At 51.5% G+C, this 25,264-nt stretch overlaps 1 protein-coding gene across 1 annotated transcript in view; it reads right to left on the reverse strand.

Annotated features, from left to right (window-relative positions):
- Window positions 1-1,766: 1,766 nt before the first annotated feature.
- Window positions 1,767-25,264, reverse strand: part of RHBG (Rh family B glycoprotein) — a 37,238-nt gene continuing 13,740 nt past the window's right edge. Inside the window, exons 2-10 of the mRNA XM_029580796.1 lie at window positions 17,450-17,636; window positions 16,766-16,916; window positions 15,241-15,388; window positions 12,485-12,651; window positions 11,655-11,792; window positions 9,682-9,815; window positions 9,237-9,358; window positions 6,377-6,450; window positions 1,767-5,616 (exon numbers count right to left, since the gene is read on the reverse strand). Coding sequence (XP_029436656.1) covers window positions 5,539-5,616; window positions 6,377-6,450; window positions 9,237-9,358; window positions 9,682-9,815; window positions 11,655-11,792; window positions 12,485-12,651; window positions 15,241-15,388; window positions 16,766-16,916; window positions 17,450-17,636 — 1,199 coding nt within the window. The 3' untranslated portion in view covers window positions 1,767-5,538. The remainder of the gene's footprint in view (window positions 5,617-6,376; window positions 6,451-9,236; window positions 9,359-9,681; window positions 9,816-11,654; window positions 11,793-12,484; window positions 12,652-15,240; window positions 15,389-16,765; window positions 16,917-17,449; window positions 17,637-25,264) is intronic.

A 25,264-nucleotide genomic window follows, 5' to 3' on the forward strand; every position in this document is an offset into this window, starting at 1 on the left:
AGTTATCCACAAATGATCTTGTCCCCGAGCTTTCGGGACCACTCAGGCCTCTTCTTCAGATGTCACCTAAAGCGGTGTTTACATTGGAAGATGGAATCTAGGAGCTGGTACCCAGGTGTACTGCGCCTTTGATTCTGTGGCAGCCCGGTTCTGTCACAAAGGCCCTTGCTGCTTGGGTTCTCAGGCACAGAGGCTAAAAGTTGCTTGACGTTGCAACACTTGATACAGCAAGAGCAGGCATCACTATTCCCTCATGGAGGGCTTCCCCAGACCCATGGAGTCTCAGGCTATGCAAAGGTATCTCATGGATATTCACGGTGGATATCCTGAAATCCCAACTGGCTGGGGGGGGGTCCCCTGGACAGGTTTGGAAGGCCCCGCCCTCATGCTTTTTGGAGAATGCATGTAGCTGAAAGCAGAGTCCTTGCAAGCCATCCTGGTGTCTTTGTAGGGAGAGAGCCCTTTTAGAAAACCAGCATAGGAAGGTTTTGTAGTACGTGAGGTTTTGAGGTCACACGGGTCCCAGGTTCAGGCGTGTGAGGTCTTGAAAACTCATCTGCTGCGACATCATTTTTCGGTAGTCTGCTCTCATCTTTAACCCGTGGGAAAGGTAGGCAGGTTCAGAGGTCGGGGGAGGCAACAACCATAGCTATGAACTCTGTGGATGCTTGAGCAGGGATAATTGTTGTTGAGTTTGGCAGCCCCCCCCCCCCCCCCCCCCAGTCATCTGGAAAAGTTGGGCAACAACACGTGCAATTTGATGTTCAAAATTCTGCACGTTATTTTCAAAGGGGGGAAAAAAAAAAGTGCCCATAGGAAAAGCAGGTGGCAAATCTCTGCAGATCCTCCCCCCCCCCCCCTCCCCGAGACAGTCTGAAGAGGGAACGTGCATGAGTGCTTCCTCTGGGAAAACTGCTGCAGAGTCTGCAGGTAAACGTATCCACAGGCTGCCACCACACGGGCTGTTTTGAGAAACTGCCCCTACTCTTGCCGCATAGCAACGTTTAATTTTCAAGAGAGAGATTTGGAGAAAATGGAGAGGAACGCGTCTAAATCCTCATCACTGGCGATTTTTCTCCGAAGATATTTTTTTGCAGGATGACTTTTTTTTTTGGGTGCTTCGCTCCTGCTTCTTTTTATATAAGAGGGTCTCCCTCATTCCTAAATAGCCAAACTGTGGTCCATAACTTCTTTTTGACCTGCATTATACAGCCGTTTTATTTATCCAACTAGAGAAAGATGGCAAGGTGGGGGGGAGGGGAGAATGTGGTGGAGCGGGGAGGAAGAGGAGCTACTCCTCATCAGTCTAAGATCATTTAAAATTGTTTGCGCTGGTCTCAGGAGAGGGGAGCTTCCAAGGCCGTGGCTGATTGTCCTTGACTAGAGTTATGAAAGGTTGATTTTGTAGGCACTAAACTGAAGAAAAGCCTTTCTTAAAACCATTGTTTGATTATTGCTATTTATTTTTATCACATGGAGCATTGTAACCAGGTAACTTACCTTGGCAGGGGTCCTCTGACAACAGATATCTGGGCATGTGCATTTGTTGCTCCATTCGTTTGATTCATTTCAGCAATATACACGTAGCTGACGAATGGATATTGTGCGCGTATGCACTCAGCGCGTAGATATGCGCACCCCGTTCGTTTCTGCTTGCACACAATCCATTTGTCAGATACGCGTGTACTGCCGAAACGAATCAAACGAATGGAGCAACGATTGCACGTGCCTATATTTACAGCTACATAGCATATGTTCTATTAAAGTAATGAGGAAATATACATATCTTTTATTCTTCATATAAACATATTGCATACAGTTGAAAATATACATAATGCAAAGACAAAAGAAACAGTCTGAATATACACAAGTAGCTAATATCCAGCAAACTGAAAAGAGAGATGAGGCCCGTGTCATTGCATGGACTGGAAGAAGCCCATGATACATGGCAGAGGTGTTCTGATGCCCCTGATAAAACAGGACCCCTACTTAAACCGACCGGTTCAGTCCTGGTCTGTCTCGGAGTGCCCTGAAGGGATCAGCCTGTGGGACTAACTCTGAGGGACCTGTGTCCCACCTGGGAATGGAGTTGTTTGCTCAAGGCACACCTGGTATTTGCCAGGGATCTAGGCAAGCGCTCAGGTTGTAGATGGGATGCCATCTCGTGGACAAAAAAGGGTACCTGAGGCTCATCCTTCTGGGAAAGTTGTACTAATACTCTCCTGGGGTAAAACAAGACTTGACTGGTTAAATTATAAAAGTCATCCCACTGGACAAACTCACCCAACTGAAAACCAGAGACCAGACATCGAGTTTGCCCCGTGTGTCTGAAGTGGGAAGGGGGTGGGGGTGGGTGTCAGGGTTTGTGATTCTGAAAGGGTGTCAAGGTGTGTGTTAGGGTGGGAGGGCAGAAAGAGTGTGAGGGGTCTGTGTATTTTATGGAGTGCTGGAGTTGTGTGTTTATACGAGTCTGTGTCATTTGGGGAAGTGGGGTGAGGGTGGGTGGACTTGGAGAGGTGGGAAGGGGCGTTGGAGTTTTACATGTTCGGGGGGTGCTGGGAAGGTGCGTTGGGGGGGGGGGGGGTCTGTCAGGGTGGAAAGGAGTGTCAGAGCTTGTGAGTCGGTCGCCCCCCCCCTTCTTTTAGCAGGTAACAGACCTCAGGCACAAAAGGGAGAAAATATTTCCATACAGTGTGAGCGCTGCTACTTTTGATTTATTTTCCTTCTTGAAATTAGACTTTATAACCAGGACGAATTTTATTTGAAATAATTTCCAAGGGTGGATGTCCCCTGCTGCTCACCCCAGTGTCAATAGTAATTCCTCTGCCGGTCTCCTTTGGGTTGTACTGACCCCTGGTGGCAGTTAATATTTTCCCTCTTGGGATAGCTTTTGCTTCTGTTACAGTCATCCCTCTCACCTTGGGCTCTGGGGGGGGGGGCCAGCGAGGCCCCAGAATCAAAGCAGGCCTGTCCGGGAGGCAATAATAATTATGTGTCTGCTAAAGTAAAGACCCGTCGAAAATGAAAAGGAGGGGGAAAAAAAAACCAAACCCCAAAGGAGACGGGGACGTGACCAGTCACCCGTCCACCAGGGAGCGGCGCTTTGCTCAGCGACTGAAAGGGCGCGCGCTCTTCCACGCACAGAGGCCGAGCAATGATCGGAATGCGGTTTTACACGCGGGCGACTGGACAGGAAATGCCGTTTCTCCATCCCGGTATTTCGGTCTTAAGTGAAAGTTGTAAAGGCACAGTTTGGGTGGGATAAAAAAAAAAACCAAAAACAAAAAACCACCCTAAAGAAACGAATGTAATCATTCAATGTCCCGAAAAGGGCAGCCCAAATAGACGTTTTGTAGAGCGAATGAAACACAGGGACTACCCTACCAATGTAGCAAAGTACCCCGAGAGAGAGAGAGATTAGGGCAGCATTTTAAGTACGTGGAGGTACAAGAGCTTACAGTCACGATGGAGTATTAAAGCAAGGGGAGAGTAAAAGACTGGACCAAGGCCACAAGACGTGCCAGCGGGAGAAGCAGGGCTGGAATCCTGGTGCTCGGCCCATTCCCTTAACCCCCAGGCTGCCCCCCTCAACCTAAGAGAGCCCAGTTAGGGTGTGTGCCTTGTTTTCAAATGGAGATAACATGCTGAGCTCAAATGCAGGACTTGCCCTTACTCACAAACTGGCTCGCCCAGGACATTGAGTGATAGATGCTGCGGGAATGGTTTTGATGGTTCGGGCTCCTCTCTGGGGTAGGGATGAAGCAATGTTCCCCAGCATGGTGGTAGGGGATACTCTTCTCTCTGAGGCAGTACTTAACCAATCATCCCTTCGATCCAGAACTGACCCAGTGTCCCGGTATTGTGTTACAGGACAGTCTGCTCTGGGCCAGCAGCGACCCAGTGTCCCAGCATGGTACTGAATGGCACTAAGCTGTCAAGGGTGCCATCTTTCAGATGAGATGCTCTGGCACGGTCCTGTCTCCTCAGTGGACGCTAAAGACACCAGGGCACCTTTTGCGAGAGTCTGGGCGTTGCTCGTCCCTGTATCAAGGCTCATTTCCAACACAGGGTGGGTGCACAATCTAGATCCAGATATGGCCAAGATGCATCTTCTAAGCTGTTACTTAGTACCAGTGCGCCTCCCTTATTTATTCACATTGTGCTCTGGTTTGGACAAAATTACCATGCACTATAATTGTATAATAATACTTACAGCAATGCTATAGCTGTCCAGCTGAGGCCTTATGTTCCTGAAACGGTAGACTATGATGCCAACCCTTCAGAAATCAGAAGCACCCTAAGGCCTTATCATGCACAGTTCTCTCTTCCTTGATATATATATATACTGTCTATATAATCTGTAACAGTGCCAAGCATTATAGGTCCCCAGTAAGGTGATTCTATAACTTTAATAAAATGCTGAATACCTGCAAGTCACCCAAGGGCCGGGTACTGTGCTGCCCTCACGAAGGATATAGGCAGATTCTCAGTCATGCCCTATGAAGCACCCTACACTGAGGACAGTATCGTGGAAAGATGTTCTCAGTTACCGAGGCTGAAGCTGGCAGTTCCACTGTACGAAAAGAAAGGGGGAGGGGAGAAGAAAGCAGATACTTCTCGGCCTTCATCAGGCTCATTTACTATCGGCAGAGACCATGGTTCTTCCCCCATAGGACAGGCTGTTTTTGCACTAGAAGCTTGTCTGCAATACACAGGTGAAAATGCATGCATGCAAAAAAGCAAAAAACGGTATGCTTGGATTACCAGGAGCAGAAATCATAGCCTTAATAAAAGGGTGTCCTTAATACACAGGCTCAGGCTTTGGCAAGTTAGACTGCGTATCTTAGCAGGCCTTGCTTTTTGTTCAAAGACTGTTAAAAAGTCGCGATTAATATAAGTTTATCTTGCACAGTTACTGCAGGAAAAGAAAGATGGCTTCAGTCGTCGTGCAGCAAAATCCTTTGAGGATCCCATTTTCGGGGGAAAATTAAAAACTTGGGGAGTCAACACAGCTCGGAATTTGAAACAGGCCGGGGGCTACTGATTTTTCTGCTGAACAGCAACAGCAAAGGTGTGCGTCCCTGATGCAAACCGGCAGGAAAAGAGGTGGATATTACCGGGGGCCAGGGAGGGGAGTTGGGTCCCATCATCCTTCCTGCTTCTGATCAAAAGAACCTGCTGGTATCTGCCAGGTCTCTTCCCACCACCCTCCCCAGACTAACCCACGCAAAGGCTTACATGTGCGTGTGTTGATATACGAGTAATTAATTGTTGTACAGGAATCGTGCACACATCTCTGTGTGTGCACACATTCCTCTTAAGTGCAGTTATTTTGCTATATTTTTTTTAAATAATGCAGTGGCTCGGGATGGAGCTGTTTCTCTGCAGCTGCTGCCTGACAGAGCTCATGTGTATGCTGCACCTGCACTATATGGTCGGAATAATGGGTGTTGCTCCGGTGTGTGGTCTGCACCGTGGGGTAGGCATGGCACGTGTTGTATGTGCCCACGGTGATCTCCCAGCGCAGCTTGGACGGCTTTACGCGTGCAGTTGCTTCTCATTGTCCTCGGCGTTCACGGCCATCATTTCGCCATGGCCCCCTTCGTCCTCTGGAACCTGGGCGTGGGACGCAGAGGAGACAGTGTGAGCGCACATTCGCCCCTGACTAGGATCATCATCGAGTAGTGCATGTATGTGCCGGCAACCCTGATTTCCGTTACAAAAGCAGGAAATCCAAGACTCTGCCTGCAGTGGGGAAACACCAGGCTCAGGCTGTCCTGAATTCATTGAGTCCTTGGTAACCCTTACGCAAAAAGAACAGGATACACTAGCCTAGAGGAAGCCAACTCCGGCCCTCGAGAGGCACAAACAGGCCAGGATTTTAGGATATCCACAACGAATGTGCATGAGACAGATTTGCATTCAGTGGAGGTAGAGCATGAAGATCTGTCTCATGCACATTCGTTGTGGATTTCCTGGAAACCAGGCCTGTTGTGGCTCTGGGGGACCAGAGTTGGCCACCCCTGGACTAGCTACTAACTTTCCATGTAGGGGATAAAAACATTACTAAATATGCCATGAAGTTGAGTGGCATCTACTCTCCTTTCTTTCAGATCTGCCAACCATCTAAATCTGTACTGACAGTGAGTACAAAACAAACATTTTTTTGATTATTATACGACCTGCTAGAAATTAAAGCGAGTCTGCTCAGTGGTTTCAGTGACTGCTGCCTACTCTCACCTTCTGATGCCAGGCTCCCTCTAAAATATCCCTGAAGCTGGTATAGGTGGGACCTCTTGACTGGAAACACATTTTCTTTGGACAAAAAAAAACAAAAACCCAAATAAATTCTGTTTTCAATTCCACCAGCTCTTACCTCCCAGAAAATTTCATCCTCAAAGCACTGTGTGTCTGAAGGGGAGCCCATCAGAGGAATTTTTAGGAGTAACCCTGGGAACAAAAGCAAAATGAAAAGAAATAAGTATTTTACGTGCCTCCTGTGTGCGGGGCTGTAATTACATTCTGGAGCTTATAAGAAGCTATTACAGGAAGCCTGGGCTGCAATAAACCAGGCCCTGGCCTGTGCGTTAGGGTACACTGACCTCTGGTGGCTAAAAGGGAGGACTGCATCTCTGCACTTTCTAGTACCTTGGTTAGGGGATTGTCCTGGGATTCAACGGTGCCTGCCAGGTACCAAAATTCAAGGAGCCATGGAAGGTTTGCTGAGAAGCCTTAAGCCTACTGAGTACCACCCGATGCTGCTCATCGCACAGATTGCATCCAGAGCGACTTCGTGGCTCCGGGAGAGAGAGAGAGGGTAAGGCAGAGAGGTGCACAGGCGGGGTTTCTTCTCGGTCCTGCCAGTCAAGGATAAAAGGTGGAGAGAGGGAGACGGTATCAACCAGAGTGTTTCGGCGGTGGCTGAGCAGCAGTCACTCGTCCAGGCCCGAAGCATCGTCACGACTCGGTGCAAGCATTCCACAGAGGATTCTTCTCTCTCTCTCGCTGGCATGGAAAGGGTCGCCACCCACTCAGGGTGCTGGTTCCTGGACCCGTGACAGGTCAGGGGTCGAATGTGGCACAGAAGCCTGTGGTGCTGATGGAGGCGCCGGGAAGCGCACTTAAGCGATGTGTGGGGATCCTCCCCAGGGCTGTCTCCCTCGGCGTCCATGCCACCGGTGCTGGGTTCCATCCGAGCGGGTCCTTTCACCGATACCAAGGCAGACGGTAGCCTCGGCGGAGAAGGTGCATTCATCCTTCGTGGTGCAGAAGGCCCTCGTCGCCTTGAGCCGTCCGTTCTCCCTGGACCCGATGCCGGCCAGGGCGCCGCCCCCATCGCTGGCACAGAGCACGCGTTCTAGGGTGCAGTCACCTCCCCTCCCCCCCCCCCTCTCTCGGTGGGGAAGGCCATGGAGGGCCATCCGTGCATAAAGCCTCAGAGTCCAGCTGCCGGGGCCGCGAGGCAGGCAGAAGGGTACTAAATCCACACCGGCAATGAAACACGGCGCGCGCTATTTTCGGCGGGAGGTGGCGATGCAACCAGCGTGGAGAGAGAGTCTTGTAACCGGCCGCTTCTGCTGCGGGTGTAACCGTCATGGCGCCAAGTTCTTCCTCGGCGCCGCCAGCGGCCCCGGCCGAGGAGGAACCAAGCCGGGTTTCGGAAGAGGCTGCCTCACACCTCCAGCTCCAGCGCGGGGGGGGGGTTCCCCTCAGCCACGGGGAACCCCAGCTGTCAGGTCCCGGGAAGAGCTTCTTTGCCTCCTTGAGCCCAGAAGACCAGAGAGGGAGGTTGGAACCTCTCCTGTCCAAGATGGAGGAATTTCCGCCCCACCCCCCATGAGATGTGCGCCTTTCCTTAGGGGGGCCGCCAGCTTCGGGAATACGTCCCTCATCCCCCTAAATTCACCTCCTCCAGGTCATGAACCAGAAAGGGAAGAGGCGGAGTCAGGTCATTCAAAGCTCCTGCCAGATTTCTCCCCTTCGGATCTACAGAGATCCCACCCCCCCCCCGTCACGGCTCAGCTTGCCCCTTGGTTTGCCCCTCGGGAAGACTCCATGACTCCTCCTTCAGATCCCCTACCAGATCGGCTGCAGCGGGACCTATTTATTTAATCTGTTCTAAACATCTTACCTTCCGCTTGTATCAGGGTAACCGTGCCAAGTGGATCACAGTAAAGCATAAATAATAAAACCCATAAGGTCGGGGCCTCCCCATCAAGCTTCTCAACGTTCGTGTCCTTTGATCCCAAGCTATTGGGAAGGGCAGCTGCCAAAGCAGCTCTGACCGGTTGGCTAGCGGACCTTATAGCGCACTGTTACGAGCCGGGTGGCTTACAGATTACAGACTCTGTCAAGGCTCGTCAAGGGAGAGCCACGGCAACTTAGTGGCTCGTCTCAGGGCCACTTCCATTGAGGACATCTGGTAAGCTGCTATTTGGTCGTCAGTTCACATCTTTACAGCCCATTACTCTACGGACAAGCAGGTCTCTCTGGACCAAGCAGTACTGCGCAGCCTTTTCACTAAGCAGTCCACTCTCCCCTGGTGTGCAGCAGGTCGTCTAGTCAGTACTTGCTCCGCAATGCAAGCCTCAATACGCCCGCTTGTTGACGGAGAAAGCAATTTTGCTTACCAGTAAACAAGAGTTCTCCACAGACAGCAGGATGAATCAGCCGTACTGGATACTCGGCTCTCCTCCTCGGAGAGTCGCCTACGTCGCTGATGCTTAAGCTCTGGAAGAGACCGAGAGGCTCACAGAGCAGGGCACGCACGCGGGAGCCCTCTCCATGCTCTGAGAGCCTGGGTCCATGTCAGCAGTGCCAGATGTCGTCACCCACAGGTTATGGTTGATTCATTTTGCTGTCCACAGGGAACCCTCTTTACAGGTAAGCAAACTCGCTTTCGCTGTATCTCTGGCAAAGCTGTTGAGTCATGCGGCAGCACTGCTGAGCAGGAACCAGAAAGCAGACACATTTCCTGCTGACACGGCAGGTTTCACTGCATCATCGCTTGGCCTTCACGTTGACCGCGAAGCCGAGGGGAGCCGGAGGCCTCATCAAACTTATGCCAAAGACAGGGGCAATAGAAATCGGTAACTTAAGAGGAGGGAACATATAGCCTGGTTCTCAGTCCCCTGAGCAAAATATTCTGGGATCTGCCACCCCCGTTTCTGATTGGGAATGTTGGAAATCTAGATATCAAGGCAGGCCTGGAGCACACGGCAGCTGCACAGACTCACCAACAACAATTCCTCCAACAATGGCGAACCCCAGCGCAACGAACAAGGCAATGATCTGGAACACTCCTTGGGACTGCGGGGTCCGGGTGCCGTCAGCAATCAAAGGGAACACGTCGTCCATCCTGGAAGAGGGCAAACGGGTTAAAGGTTAAGACCAGCAGAGTCCGCAGGCCGCCAGCGCTAGTGAGGGGAGTGGGGGGGGGGGGGGGAAACCTGTCCTGCACGATCTGGATCCCAGCAGGAGGATGACAGTTTCGGCAAAAAGAAATAAATAACTTTGGGGAATCGGTTTGGGCTTCCAGATTTCTCCCTCTTCCCCTGTTGCTCCCCCGGCTGCCAAGCCCCACCCAGAACTGGAAACTCAGGTCCTGTTAAACCACGAGAAGCTGGGTCCCATGAGCGCACGATGTTCTATGGAGCGCCAGGTTATCAGAAACGTTCTTACCCAGCACCGTAGATTTCTGCTGTAGCCAGCGATGCCACAATTGCACCAATGAGTGCCCCCATCACACCAGGCATCCCGTGGAGATTGTGAACACCGCACGTGTCCTGTATTCTCAACTTTGAGTCTAGCAAGGGCTGCAGGACAAAATATGGGACTGTCAGGGAAGAGTCCAGTGGAGAGAAGATGATTTAGGAGATGGGTATTGAGACACAAAGCCTGTCACCTCTAGGACAGGAGGGCTCAGAGGATGGGAGCAGGGATACAGAGCCTGTCACCTCTAGGACTGGAGGGCTCAGAGGATGGGAGCAGGGATACAGAGCCTGTCACCTCTAGGACTGGAGGGCTCAGGGATACAGAGCCTGTCACCTCTAGGACTGGAGGGCTCAGAGGATGGGAGCAGGGATACAGAGCCTGTCACCTCTAGGACTGGAGGGCTCAGGGGATGGGCGCAGGGATACAGAGCCTGTCACCTCTAGGACTGGAGGGCTCAGGGGTTGGGTACAGGGATACAGAGCCTGTCACCTCTAGGACTGGAGGGCTCAGGGGATGGCAGCAGGGATACAGAGCCTGTCACCTCTAGGACTGGAGGGCTCAGAGGATGGGAGCAGGGATACAGAGCCTGTCACCTCTAGGACTGGAGGGCTCAGGGGATGGGCGCAGGGATACAGAGCCTGTCACCTCTAGGACTGGAGGGCTCAGGGGATGGATGCAGGGATACAGAGCCTGTCACCTCTAGGACTGGAAGGCTCAGGGGATGGGAGCAGGGATACAGAGCCTGTCACCTCTAGGACTGGAAGGCTCAATGGATGGGCGCAAGGATACAGAGCCTGTCACCTCTAGGACTGGAGGGCTCAGGAGATGGGAGCAGGGATACAGAGCCTGTCACCTCTAGGACTGGAGGGCTCAGGGGATGGGCACAGGGATACAGAGCCTGTCACCTCTAGGACTGGAGGGCTCAGGGGATGGGAGCAGGGATACAGAGCCTGTCACCTCTAGGACTGGAGGGCTCAGGGGATGGGAGCAGGGATACAGAGCCTGTCACCTCTAGGACTGGAGGGCTCAGAGGATGGGAGCAGGGATACAGAGCCTGTCACCTCTAGGACTGGAGGGCTCAGGGGATGGGCGCAGGGATACAGAGCCTGTCACCTCTAGGACTGGAGGGCTCAGGGGATGGATGCAGGGATACAGAGCCTGTCACCTCTAGGACTGGAAGGCTCAGGGGATGGGAGCAGGGATACAGAGCCTGTCACCTCTAGGACTGGAAGGCTCAATGGATGGGCGCAAGGATACAGAGCCTGTCACCTCTAGGACTGGAGGGCTCAGGAGATGGGAGCAGGGATACAGAGCCTGTCACCTCTAGGACTGGAGGGCTCAGGGGATGGGCACAGGGATACAGAGCCTGTCACCTCTAGCACTGGAGGGCTCAGGGGATGGGAGCAGGGATACAGAGCCTGTCACCTCTAGGACTGGAGGGCTCAGGGGATGGGAGCAGGGATACAGAGCCTGTCACCTCTAGGACTAGAGGGCTCAGGGGATGGGAGCAGGGATACAGAGCCTGTCACCTCTAGGACTGGAGGACTTAGGAGATGGGGGCAGGGATACAGAGCCTGTCACCTCTAGGACTGGAAGGCTCAGTGGATGGGAGCAGGGATACAGAGCCTGTCACCTCTAAGACTGGAGGGCTCAGGGGATGGGAGCAGAGATACAGAGCCTGTCACCTCTAGGACTGGAGGGCTCAGGGGATGGGAGCAGGGATACAGAGCCTGTCACCTCTAGGACTGGAGGGCTCAAGGGATGGGAGCAGGAATACAGAGCCTGTCACCTCTAGGACTGGAGGGTTCAGGGGATGGGAGCAGGGATACAGAGTCTGTCAGTTTTAATGGTGGAGAGATACCACAGCTGTATCTTCTAGATATGGAGCCTACTCCCCATGCAAAAGACTTTTACTCTAGATTAACTTCTCCCGGACTTACAGTGAGGAACTTGAATCCTAAAGTGGAGATCACCCCAGCCAGAAACCCAGCTATCATGGCTCCGAAAGGAGTCAGCATCATCTCTGCTGAAGTGCCGACAGCAACACCTCCAGCTAATGCCGCGTTCTGAATATGGACCTAGGGTGGGGCAGGGGACGGAATAAAGACACAAGGATTTTTTTTATTTTTAAAACCACGCATTTTTAATCTTGTGTGAACATCGCTAAGGAACACGGCTCACCGGCCCCGGCTTTATTACCCTTTTCCGTTATCAGGAACAGCCACAGCACGGTTCAGGGTAACCATAAGAACATGCCTTACTGGGTCAGACCAAGGGTCCATCAAGCCCAGCATCCTGTTTCCAACAGTGGCCAATCCAGGCCATAAGAACCTGGCAAGTACCCAAACACTAAGTCTATTCCATGTAACCATTGCTAGTAATAGCGGTGGTTATTATCTAAGTCAACTCAATTAATAGAGTTGGTTTGCCACCTCACCCTGAGCAGAGTCATCCCCAAGGCCTGGTTGTCCCCATTGCATGCATGGAGCTCTAGTTTCCTCTAAGAAAAATATGTAGTGGGGCAAAAACCAGGCCTGGGATCCGCCCGAGGTGAGGTGGGAAACCCTAAACCAGCGATGCACGGAAAAGGTCTCCCCCCTCCCCGAGGGGAAACCGGTGACTGGTGAGGAGAGGCACAGGCCGGGTGGAGCGATCTGCAGCCTGTTATAAGCCCAGACACCTTGAGGACAAAACTAGGTGGTCCCTTGAAAAGCGACAGGACTGCCTTCCCCCTCCACGCCCTTTTAAGATGAGAGTGGCTCGTGCTCACCATGTCCAGCTTGCCTTCCCCACTGAGCAGGGCGGACATGGCGAAGGTCGCCAGAGTGCAGGCCGCCAGCGAGTAGTAGGTGTTCAGCACGGTCCGGTGCTGGTCGTCGCCGTGAGCCGTGATGGCAGAGTTAAAGCTTGGCCAGAACATCCACAGGTAAATCGTGCCTGGGGTTTGGGAAGATAAATGCAAAAGGCAGTGGCGATCAATGGCCGGGCTACATCTGGAGCCTTTTGAATTATTAGCAGGGACATGAATCTGCATTCGCCAGGGTCCCCGAAAGCCCTACAGCGCTTTGCATGATTTGTTTGCATGAGCGTGCAGCCACTGCCGGGGTGGACCTTCTGGCAGCACATTTCTTGCACCTTGAAGCTGTCAAACAGGTGCGGCGAGGAGTTACATTCCCGCCGTTAATAACAGCCAATTACTGCTGATTAAACAGCGGCGCAGGTCACACTGACAGGCCGCTGGGGAGAAAGCTTGTAACTGCACCTCGGTTCCCGCAACTTTTCCCAGATTTGTTGTTCCAGTGGAACCCCCCCCCCCCCCCCAGACACACACACTCACCCCCCTCCCCTCCCCTGTAGCCCGCAGCGACCATAGATGGAATGCGTGTTCTAAGGAGTAATTACACAAATCCAAGATGTGGAATTCCAAGCTAGAGACACAGGGCTAAGGCTTTAAAACCGGCATGGAAAATGCGGCCCGGTCCTGGACCTGCCTAATTAAAGGGTGAACGCATTCTCTGGCACGGCCTGGCACATCCCCCCCTCCTAGCGTGCAGTGAGAGGCGGCGGCCAGCAGAGGGAGCGCAGAGGCGCCATGACAGGGAACGTTCCATCCCCCTGGGAAAGGACGAAGGGATTTTTAGAAAAGGGATTATGAGCCGCAGTAGTTTCTCCCCCACCCCACCCCACCCCACCTCCCTTTTCTGAACTGGTCCGTCAGGAGCGTTCAGGCTTTCTGGGATCACGGAGCCATTAACCTCTGGGACAGGAGCCAGGGAAGAGAGAACAGGTCCCCCCCATGCCTTGCTCTGCGTGAGAAATTCGTTTGCCGATCTTATCCGGCTGGGGGCCTGCAGGTTACCGTCATTTTGGGGGGTGCCAAATACTTGGGCAGTCAGTAATCGTCCTTGCTGGGGAAGGGAGTAACACCACTTAGATAGGTAAAGTGCGTTTACATGGGTAAAACCCAGTGTTAAATGGCTAAATGCTTTTGAAACCTTACCCCAAACGAGTATTTCAGTGGTAGGTGGAGGCCAGTGTCCTACTAGAACATAAGAGCAGAAGACTTAGCCCTCCCTCCGCGGCCAAGCCAGATCACAAGCACCTGGCAGGATCCCAAAGCCCCGGTCCAAGCCTTCTTGCTGATAACCAGGGGTTATGCAGTGGCTTTCCCAAGTCAACATGGCTAATTGTGATTTATGGACTTTTCCAGGAACCTGTCCAAACCCTTTTCAAACCCAGCTATGCTAACTGCTTTCACCACATCCTCTGGTAACAAATTCCATAGTTTAATTGCAAGCTGAGTGACAAAATACTTTCTCCGAAGTAAGTGACAATTTGGTTTGGAAATTGCTGGAGATTATGCTGGAGGATAGGAAGGATTTGTTTGATCAAGTAGCATCTTTAGAAACCCTGCCTGCTAACATACAGGCCGATACAGTACAGTGCGCTCCGACGGAGTGCACTGTTAACCTGTCCTTGGACGCGCGTTTTCCCTTACCCCTTATTCAGTAAGGGGCCGAAAACGCGCGTCCAACCCGCCGAACCTAATAGCGCCCTCAACATACAAATGCAGTGGATGGCCCTATTAGGTATTCACGCGTGATTATGAAAGTAAAATGTGCAGCCAAGCCGCACATTTTACTTTCAGAAATTAGTGCCTACCCAAAGGTAGGCACTAATTTCTTCCGGCACTGGGAAAGTGCACAGAAAAGCAGTAAAAACTGCTTTCCTGTGCACCCTCCGACTTAATATCATGGCGATATTAAGTCGGAGCTCCTGAAGGGTAAAAAAAGTTAAGAAAAAAAAAAATTGGAAGTCGGCCGGCGGCTGTTGGGTCGAAAACCAGATGCTCAATTTTGCCAGCCTCCAGTTTCCGAGCCCGTGGCTGTCAGCAGGTTTGAGAACTGACACCGGCAGAATTGAGCGTCGGCTGTCAAACCCACTGACAGCCGCCGCTCCTGTCAAAAAGGAGGCGCTAGGGATGCGCTAGTGAGGAGTAAACTGAATAGTCTATTGTAAATAGTTGTCTGCCTCAAGTATAAGGACAATTTGATTTGGGAACAACAGTCCAGCGTGCTGTTTTATTTTTTATAACCACTGGGGTTAACCTTGCATGTGTTCCCTTCACTGGAGCTTATTCCTCCCCTCAAGCTAACAAGAATTCCTGCACCTGTCTTGTTAAACTGCAAGCCAGGGATACAATATATAATCTTGTTAAAAGATCTGGGGTACATGCCCCCCCATCACATGATTCACTCACATTTGCCTGGGAAGGCCTAAGAAGTACCTGAACCTTACTGCAGCAACAAAGTTTTGTTAGATTATGCAAATAAATTTCTTTCAGGTTGAATGGTCACTTGGTCCAAGCCAGCCAATGCAGTCAGAATTGTGGTCCTACTGTGTCTGCGGTCCTGGAGTTCACCTTTCTTAAAGAAATCAGCGCCTCAAGTCTGAAGATGCAATGGGGCAAACCCAGGACTGGCTTAGCCTCTCAGGGATTGATTCCGGTCAAACGTAAAATCTTACCAATCATGGCGAAGAGGTCCGAGTGGTACACCGAGCCCTCTTTGTGCCGGCTTTTGTCGAGCTGTGATCGGTAAAGTACTCGGGAGACCATCAGTCCAAAGTAGGCTCCAAATGTGTGGATGGTCATGGAGCCTCCAGCATCCTTGGCCTGTACAAAATGGCGGAAAAAAAACCCCACCTCTTAGACACTGGCCCAAAGCATAACCCAAGTCTGAGGCTCATTTACCTTTTATGATGTGCCTCAGCACCTTCTAAGGGCCGTAGTCACAGTAGCACATATATAGGTGAAACGTGTATGGGATTACAAATGTGAGAAGTCTGCCTAGCCTTCCAGTGAGATACAAAGGAATTCCTGCTGAGAAGGAAACGGGGGGCCCACTCAACACATTGGGAGAGACCTGGATTCCATTCCCAAAACTGAGGTCCTGCTCCTTGGGCCGGCAGAAACTGAGAATATTGCAGGAGAGAGTGAAACCTACTGTGGGTGACTCAAAGGAGCCACCCGTGGGGTCCCGAAGGCACCGGGATCTGTGCTTCTTGGCCGGAGGATTGTCACCGGGATGACTGAGGTAAACGAGAGGACTCTGGGGGGAAAAAGGGCAACAAGAATGAAAATGGAGGGGGAATCCCAGGTGGCTGTGACTGAAGACTCATGGGACAGGATTGTGTTGGAAACCCAAAGGAACAGGAAGAAACTGCCAGGCCTCACTAAGGAGCAGGAGGATAATATTTCTGGACCAAGTAAAAGGAAGGGAAGTGCTGGCTGAAGTGGCTTTCCCAGGCTTATTCCACTCAAGACTTTCTCAGGAGTCCTGACAGAACCATGGCACCCACCATAGTTAATAAAATAACAAGTAGTGTCTTCCACAGATTTAGTGCTATGAAAGTGATTCTGTAGTTCTGCACATAAACTGATGTCTGGCCGTCTGTCTTGCTCACTACTTTAGTCAGTCTGGCATTGTGTATCCCACAACGCTTCATCTTGTGACCCTCCGATGAGTCTTCACTAGGCCATCAGGTAGGTCCCAACCCACAGGTCAGGAACTCTCTTGATTTAAAGTCAACAGTTTACATGCTCACTATGAGTTGCTGGAGCAAGCTGTTGAGAAATCATGGATGACCCACTGACAGTGTCCTCAACTTGGAAAATTCAAGGGACAGGCTGTGATGTGTTTGGCTAAGTTCAGTCTTCACAAACCATACCTGCGAAACGTTATGTCTTTGTAGCAGATCTTAGCTATAATATGGCACACTAAAGTCAAAGCAATCAAAGTTTTCTATGAAAACCCTTTGTATAGTAGCCAACAAATGTGATATTTCATAAAGAGGAACGCCTGGATTCTTCTGCCTTGAAAAGGATTTGGCAGCCATTTTCTCACCTTTCATTTAGTTTTAAAATGGTTGGGCCTACATCTGTTCTGCATCCACATGGCAAGATTGTGCAATGTCAAGGGGTGTGCACGGGGAGAAAGAGTTGGGTGGGGGAGCCATGGTTCTTAAAGGCCCCCCACACAAAGCAACTCACCCCAACGATGTTGAGTATAATGAATTCGTTAATCCCAAAGAGCGTCACTTCAATCAAGGTCATGACTAGCAGCTGGACCGGGCTGGCCTTCCCCAGAACCGCTCCAAAGGAAATCAGCACCGCCCCTGTGCAGAAGTCAGCGTTGATCATGCTGGCAATGAAGAAGAGAGCTGAGATATATATACACAAGTTTTCCAGTTAAAAATCCTTAACTAAGGTTATCTAAAGTCCTGCAAATCACATATCACCTCCCTAATAAGAACACCTTTCCAGAGCAAAATGTTTGGTCTCTTTGTGGTCTGCAGGTTGCAGGTGCAGTCATAGAGTCCAGTATAGGATGCATCAGCCTGGAAAGGTTTGAAATACTTCAGGGCAGCAGACAGCAGCACTCTGACACATCCAAACTATGAATACAGCTGAACAGAGACCTCTTGGGATGAGACAGCAACATCCTGAGACACCCCCCCCCCCCAACCATAAAAAGCTGAAGAGACATTTCAAGGAAGGGACAACAGCACCCAGAGACATCCCCAAGCATGGCTACAACACAAACAGATGAAGAGAGACCACAGAGGAGGAAACAGCAGCACCCTGAGACACTCTCCACTTTTTGGAGTAGTGCGGTATAAAAATGTGAAATGAATATAGCAGGAACAGACTGCAACCCTCTGAAACACACAATACCTCTCAACTCCAACGTGAATTTTGCCATCATGGAAACCATGGAAGAATCCTTGGATCAAGGTTGACCACTGGAGGCCAAAGGCCGCAAGCAGGAAATTGAAAGCTACGCTGCTGAAGCCATAACGTTTCAGGAAGGTCATCAGAAAGCCAAAGCCGATGAATATCATGGTGTGAACGTCCTGGAAACCTGGAAAAAAAAAAAGGGTGAGGAGATAGGGATGAGCTTCCAGAAAGGAGCAGAGTTCATTTAGTCTGGAGAAGAACAGGCTGAGGTTTGATGACATAAAAGGGATGGAGGGCATGGGGTGGGTTTATAGGGAGGACAGGATCAGCGCTCCATCTCTACTGGGATACGCATAGTAACAGGCTGGCATTACAGTGGGCAAGGTTTACTGAGATATTAGGAAGAGCTGTCTGAGGGCAGCTGAGCACTGCAACACGCTCCCTAAGAAGGAGATGGATTTTCTCTTACTGGAGGAGGTTTTCGCTATTGGTTTTTGGTGGCAGGAGGCCCCACAGTTTCCTACTGTTCCTGTGGGCTTCCAGCTCAGTAGGAACAGGGACAGGGATCCAACGCCATGCACCTCCATTCGCAACTACTCAGGGGATTTTCGTTTTTAACGTTCTGTTTTATTTCACCTAGGCAACGTTAGCAACGAAAAGTAACACAAACAAGGGATGAGGACCGAAAATGAAATCTAAAAAAACACAACAACAACGCTTGAACACGATAGTCACGCAATCTTAGAAAAGGAAGCGCATCAAAAGAAATAAGCCTAGAGTGAGCAATTTTTCAAAAGCCATAGCCCCCTGACCAAATGGCTGCTTACATGAGTAAAAGGGCTATTTGAAAACTGCCCTCCCAGAATGTGGGTGAAAGCGTTACGTAGTAGGGTCAGGCCATGGGAGAAAAGAGCTCACAAGTAGGGTCATTCCTCAAAATGCGTTACGGTGTTGACGCGTGCGATAAGGCGTCCACACATGCATTGACGCCATAACGCATGCGATAATGGTGTTACCGCACGGCATAAATGCAAAGTTTTAAAAGGGTCAGGATTGGGGAGGAGTTTGGGCGGGATAAATTAAAATGAGGGGCAATATCGCATTGTGCGAAAGCATATCGCATGGTTTTAATGCCGGAAATAACTACACCTTTTTTCCTGGCGTTAAGCTGTGCGATATGACCGAAACGGCCATAACGCAATTTGCGATAAATTTTGCAAACTGCATTTCGGCCTTTTCTGGGCTTGGGGGGGTGGGGGAGGAGAGAGAGAGAGAGGGCGTTATCCATGCGTTTATTATAGCATTTTGATGAATCTAGGGGCTGGTTTGGGTCTTTTCCCGGCTGCGTGCGTTGTTTTGCTTGGAAGTGGTGGCCGTGGGTTAAGAAGCGGGCGCCGGTCACCGCGGGCGTGGCTTCCTGCGGGCGGGTTTTCGAAAGGGGGAAGGAGGCTCGCCCTTTCCCTTCCAGCACTGGGGCAGAATCCACCGAAGCAGGCACCTGAGGACTTATCACCCGCCCGCACCGTTTCGAAAAATCCGCCTCCCGCCCCATAATACGAATAGAGAATGAAATAAACAAACGAAGCCAGCGTCAGCGCAGAAAATTACAGGCCACGGACAATAGAAAACAGAGATCACCGCCCCCCCCCCCCCCCCGAAATATTTTTATAAACTGTCCCAGTGCATGGCGGCGTAAAATAAGGTTCAGGAAGAGTTGAGAAATAAAATTCAGAGGGTTGAGAAGGTTTCCAGGATGGAGGAGTAGCGTTCTTCTAAGATGCTTGAACATTTTGCAGGGTAGCTCGGAGGAGAAACAAAACCCCCCCCACCCCGAACTCCGTGCCTTCTGACTGCAAGGCTGAGAACGTCTTCCCCCTTGGCCTGCGTCGGTCGAAGTACATCTGGTAACAATTTGGCATGCAAGGCCCAAAACTAACCAGGGGTTTTAAGAATATTTCAGAAAAGGAAGGCGCCTGCTCCAAACTCCTGCCGACCTCCAGGACAAAGGTAACTAAGAGGTCAGTGGGCCTGGTTGCAAATCCCCCCCCGCCCTCCAATCTGGATGAAAGTTTAGGGGAGGGCCTTCCCGGAGGGGGGGAGAGGGCATGTTTTGGGCAAGACGGGAAGAGAAGTCCACGTGTAATTGTTTTCCACGGTAAAATCAGTCCACGGGCGTGAGAGTCACCGCGGCTGCTTTGTACCCAGGCCCGTAGACTTTTACCCCAAAGCGGACAGTCTGAAGGCGAAACACCCCCCCCCCCCCCCCCAAAAGTGCCTCCCCCGGCTCTGTACCCATCTCCCGATCCTGTGACAGAGAGAAAACATCCTGAGGCAACGTAGACTCGGTGGGGACATAGGTGGCAACGTCTCCTTAGTAAATTAGAAACAGTCAACCAGGTGGGGGTTTTTTTTTTTTTGTTTTGTTTTTACTGCTTCCACTTCCAGAGATATTAGGGTCCCAAGGAGAGTTCGCAGCCCGCACATTTCTCTGGCACTTGGAATTCTGCAGAATCTCCATTCTCCTGATTATTTAATATTATCTTTGGCTACCAAAGCTTTGAAGGCAGAGAATTTCCTCTCTCGTTTTTTTTTTTTTTTCTCCCTGGTTCCCACAGACGGAGTCAAAACCTGGTGCAAATCCAGGCCTTCCAGCTTCCTTCTAGACGTGCTTGGCGTGAGGAAGCGAAGCTCTCTTTAGATCAGCCGCTGTCTGCCTCGGGGTTGACGCAGAAATCAGTGCTCCCCTCATATTCAGGCCGATATAGAACGGTGCGCTCGGCCCAGTGCACCGTTTTAACCCCCGTTTGGCTGCGCGTTTTTGACGCGCTATTGTTACCCCTTACACCGTAAGGAGTAATAGCGCGTGGAAAAACGTGCGGCCAACCCCCCTGAAACTAATAGCGCTCATCACATGCAAATGCATGTTGATGAGCCTATTAGTTAGTCACCCGCAATACAGAAAGTAAAATGTGCAGCCAAGCTGCACGATTTACTCTCAGAAATCAACGCCTGCCAAAGGCAGGCGTTAATTTCGGCCAACACCGGGAAAGTGTACAGAAAAGCAGAAAAAACTGCTTTTCTGTACACCCTCTGACTTAATATCGTATCTTGGGGCCTCCGACTTAATATCATAGTGATATTAAGTCGGAGGCCCCAAGAATTTAAAAAAAAAAATCTGCCCGCAGCCCGGAAAACGGACGCTCAATTTTGCCAGCGTCCATTTTCCGAGCCCGTGGCTGTCAGCGGGTTTGACAACCGACATCCGGTAAAATTAAGTGTTGGCTGTCAAACCCGCTGACAGCCGCCGCTTCCGCCAATGAGGCGCTAGGGACGCGCTAGTGTCCCTAGCGCCTCCTTATTAGCGCGAGCCCTAATTTAAACACTGAATCGCGCGCCCAGGAGAGTGGCCTGGGTGCGCGTCGGGAGAGCGGGCGCTTGCCTTGGAGCGCCGGCTCTCCCGTGGACTTTACTGAATGGGCCTGATTCTTGGCTACGGAATTCCCTGTTTTCTGCATAAATCGCTGCAGGAAACCCAGGCCAGCCCAGGTTCTGCTGCCCCGGGGGCATCGTGCCATGCTTTGTACCACGTAGGAAACCGCAGGGCCGCATGCCCCTGAACGTGACTCGCCCGGCCCAGGCAGCGGAAGAGAAGGGTGTGGCCAAGATGCCCCGCCCCCGCCGCCCTCCCCCTAACACCAAGACGAGATGGGAGGATGGAGGAGCTCTGCGTCGGGTGAACGGAGGGGGGGGGGAGGTTTAAGATGTGCGGGGATCAGAGGAGATGCAAGCCGGTGAAGGGGATCAGATAGGGCGCAGAGAGAGGGAAAGGGTCAGAGGAAGTCTGGGATGAGAGGTAGGGACTGGAAGGAACAAAGGGAGTCTGTGAATGGAAAAATGGAATCGACCATCAGGAGGAGGGGAATGGGCGTGGCTTCTCCCTCTTCTCATCCCAAATCTTCCCCTTTCTCCTTCCCTCTCCTCCTTCTGCTCTTTCTTCCTCCTCCCCCTCCCCATGCCTCCCCATCCCTAATCCTCATTGTCATTGAGTTCCCTTCTCCATCTCCCCTCATTCTCTCCCCCTCCTCCATTCCCTTTCTATGCTCCCCCAAAAGAAGAACCCAAGAATAAATGAACCCAACGCACAAGAAAAGACTTTACTTTTATAAAGTAAAATACAAATTTGCATTAATACGCAGATCTTTGCAAAATAAGACATACACTCCCTGCAGAGCTTTCCAAGTCTTGCTGCAGAATCTACGCATGATCTTCCATAGGAAACTGGCGGCTGTACCGAGAGCAATATTCTCAGGCACACTTCCAGCATCAACTGCCAGTCCCTCCATCCATCAATTCCTTACTCGAACTGGAGCCAGGTCAAGTTCAACCAACAAGACTCCAGAGGTTCTGGCGCCTTCTGCCATCTGACTCTCGATTTCAGGCTGTAGGGAGCTAGGCAGGCACAGGGTGTTGGCAGTGGGGTGGAGAGGGGAAGGCTCTGAGCCCAAGCTCTCCACGATAGCTCGGTAGAACGCAACTCCCGAGGCAGATCCCACAGTGGCAGGAGTTGACGTTTCCGATCTTCGCGTTGCCTTCCTCTGCCTCTCCTCTGATTCGCACCTCACTGATTTGTTGGAGGAGAAAGCTCCCCCTTCCCCCTGCAGGTGCCACCGGTGGACTTGTGCGTGGTGACCTTCACGGCATCTACGGAGTGGAAAACTCATGATTCCTTCTTACGTTTCCGGCCTCTTAGCAATAAGGAAAAGCAAGAAGTCCACAGACAATGCAGTGGAAAAGAGGGGGATGAGCCAAGACTCCAGGGGCATAAAATCTGCAGCTACCATCTTGACCTCCTACCTGTGGAATGCCTTCCTCTTGTTTTCTCTCTCCGCTCCCAATTCACTTAGCCCAATCACTGCAGCGTCAGTCCGTGGCTCCCTTCAGAACCCTACACTTATGGGCAATAAATCCAGCCACTAGCTATTGCTATCGCACACAGTGATAAGGGCTGTCCTCCCCGCCAGGGCTGTGAGCGCTGCCTCCGCAGCATCCTTAGCCTAGGGAGCGGAAGAGTTTAGTGCGGCACAAGTTGGAAGAGTAGGCTGTCGCTGTCCGTGGGAGGCTTGATGAAAGCTAAGCAGCTGGACAGCTAATTAGGCTATGTAGCGGCCATCTTAGCAGTCCAGGCAAGATGGACGAGGAGAATGTGGGAATGGAGAAAGAGGAAGAAAGAAGGAAGAAATCCCTGAGGGTGAGAAGAGCGGTAAAGGACACTTGTATCCCATGGAGCGATTATTGAGCAGATCATCTGTGTAAGAACCTTGGGCTTCAAGCTGCACTGGCATTCAACTAATAGAATCATTTTAACGCAGCAGAGTACCGAGTGGTATCGTTTTGTCTGCTGGGAATGGTTTGGGACACACTAATGGTTACAGGGAACTGAGATGCTGTTACACAGATACACGCACAACGCAGAGATAAGCAGATAAGGCGCTAGCTGCGAAGAGGTGCTCCAGATTGGAAGGTGAGGTGCTAGAGAGAGGACTGCCCAGAAACGAAAGAGGTTGGGGAAACATCTCTCTGGGGTGGATCAAGCACAGCAGGACTAGGTTTCCTATGGAGGCTCCTTCTAGACCCATCTTTCTATGATAGCGTCGGAAAGAGCTCACAGTCAGATAGTCCTAACCCAACAGGGTGAGGGGTTCAGGTCAACTGGTGGGAACTGCAGGCTGAACCAGAGAGCACATTCTTTTGCAGTGGGGAAGGCAGGCCATTGTTATTCATTGGCTCAGATTTTTTCAGTGCAGGATGATCCAGTCTTAGTTTTCCCTGATCAGACATTTGACCCCTCATCGGCAGCACAGAGCACCGGATGATCGGGGCCTGGCTTTGCCCCACTGCATGCATGGGAGTTGTAGTTCTGGTTTTCCTCATTGATTGACCCGAAGAACTTCAGAACTACAAACCCCAGCAATGCACTGGGGCAAACCCAGGCCCGGAGCAGCCTATTCGTTTGTTTAGGGATGAGGTGGCAGCCCTGCCCCGGGGCTCTACTGCCTTCCAGGTTTGGTAACTTAGCTGTATCTCAACCGCCGCACAGCTGAGAACTGAAGTCGTCTTTCTCCATGCAGCGTGGAAGGTTTTCGGTGCAAGGATGAGGTGACGAGTGGGAGCCAGTGGCTCCTGACAGGGTGCGGCGAGGTTGGGGTTTGGGGAACGTCACCCTTCTCCAGCGTGTGGCCCGCAGGGATTCCCGGAGGCTTGCTCCCATGTTTCCAGCGCGGCGCGGCGTCACGCGGTGCTAGCGATGATGCCCTGCCCCTCGCCCATGCCAGAAGCCCCTATCGGATGGTGCGACGGAGGCTGCCGGCCGTTCCTGGCTTGCCCCAGCAACCATTCTGCTTAGCGACCTGAGAAGAGCAGCCTTATCCGCCCCCCCCCCCCCCCCCCCCCCCCCCCCCCGGTGAGGTGGAATTCAGCTGCTAAGGTAACTTCACATCAGAAATGTTTGCAAAAAAAAATCTGAAAACTTGGCTGAAGCTACCTGTTTAGAGAGCAGTAACTCAGCTTTACGGAGGAGGCAATTTTCACAGTAAACATATGTTGACCTCTGTTCCCACATATCCACCTTAATTATACATTGCACACATAATAATTATTCTTGCCAATGTTTATCACTGGTCGATGTAGCAATCACAGTAACATTTATTTTGCGTTTTGGATATGAAAGACCAGGATGTGTAGCTGATGTCACAGAAGAGGAGACATCGTTGGACACCGATATCAGAGACTGGCAACCCCCCCCCCCCCCCCCAAAAAAAAAAACAACCCAACAGCCCCCCCATTCTGGGCTTTGTCAGGATTTTGTAAGTGGAAGAAGGAGGGGCGAGGGGGTGCTTCTGGCCTGGAAACGGAGGAGCTTGAGGCTGGAAATGGCAGACAACCCACGCAGACGAGCTCACACTCTGCTGACTTTTATCACTGGAGGGACGTTTGGAGGCAGTGACCTTAGCGGGCCTGTCCCGGACACGCTTCACAGTAACTGTAGGAGTGGGAGGCCAGCGCAGCACAAATCAGTTTCTGTGCATGCTTGGGTGCCCACAGGGATAGGGGGGGGGGGGGGGGCTATTTTCCTACCTGGACTCTAATGACTGACGTTTTGTTTTTTGTACAAAGGCCTCGGGTTCCCATGACCCTTCTCCTTGTCATTCTCTCTCCCTGAACCCACACTATTTTTAGAGAAAGGAAATAAACCGGGTTTGCTGGAGAGTGAGCACAGCGTAGAATCCTCTAGAGAGTGGTGGCACCGTGCAGGCAGCGAGCTGCGGCGCGGCTCGCTCGGCCCCAGGCCCTCCCAGGGTTCGTCTTCATCGTTCCGAATCGGGAAGGCAGAAGGGCCCCGGGGCAGGGCTGCCATCTCACCCCTGATCAAGGGAATAGGCTGATCCGGGCCTGGGTTTGCCCCAGTGCATGCTGGGGTTTGTAGTTCTTCAGTCAATCAATGAGGAAAACCAGAACTACAACTCCCATGCATGCAGTGGGGCAAAGCCAGGCCCGGATCATCCAGTTAACTTCCTAAACTTTTTTAGGATCCGGTTGGGATTTCATCCGGTGCTCTGTGCTACCGATGGGACTAAATGTCTGTTCAGGGAAAACTAGGACTGGATCATCCTGCACTGAAAAAATTGGAGCCAATGAATAACAGTGGCCTGCCTTCCCCACTGCAAAAGATGTGCCCTCGTTCTTACTTCTGACCTCCATCCATGTTCTGCATAGGGAAGGGGAACAGCGGGAGGACCGGAAGCTACTTTTGCA

This window comes from Rhinatrema bivittatum, chromosome 16, assembly GCF_901001135.1.
Source record: "Rhinatrema bivittatum chromosome 16, aRhiBiv1.1, whole genome shotgun sequence".
NCBI lineage: Eukaryota > Metazoa > Chordata > Amphibia > Gymnophiona > Rhinatrematidae > Rhinatrema > Rhinatrema bivittatum.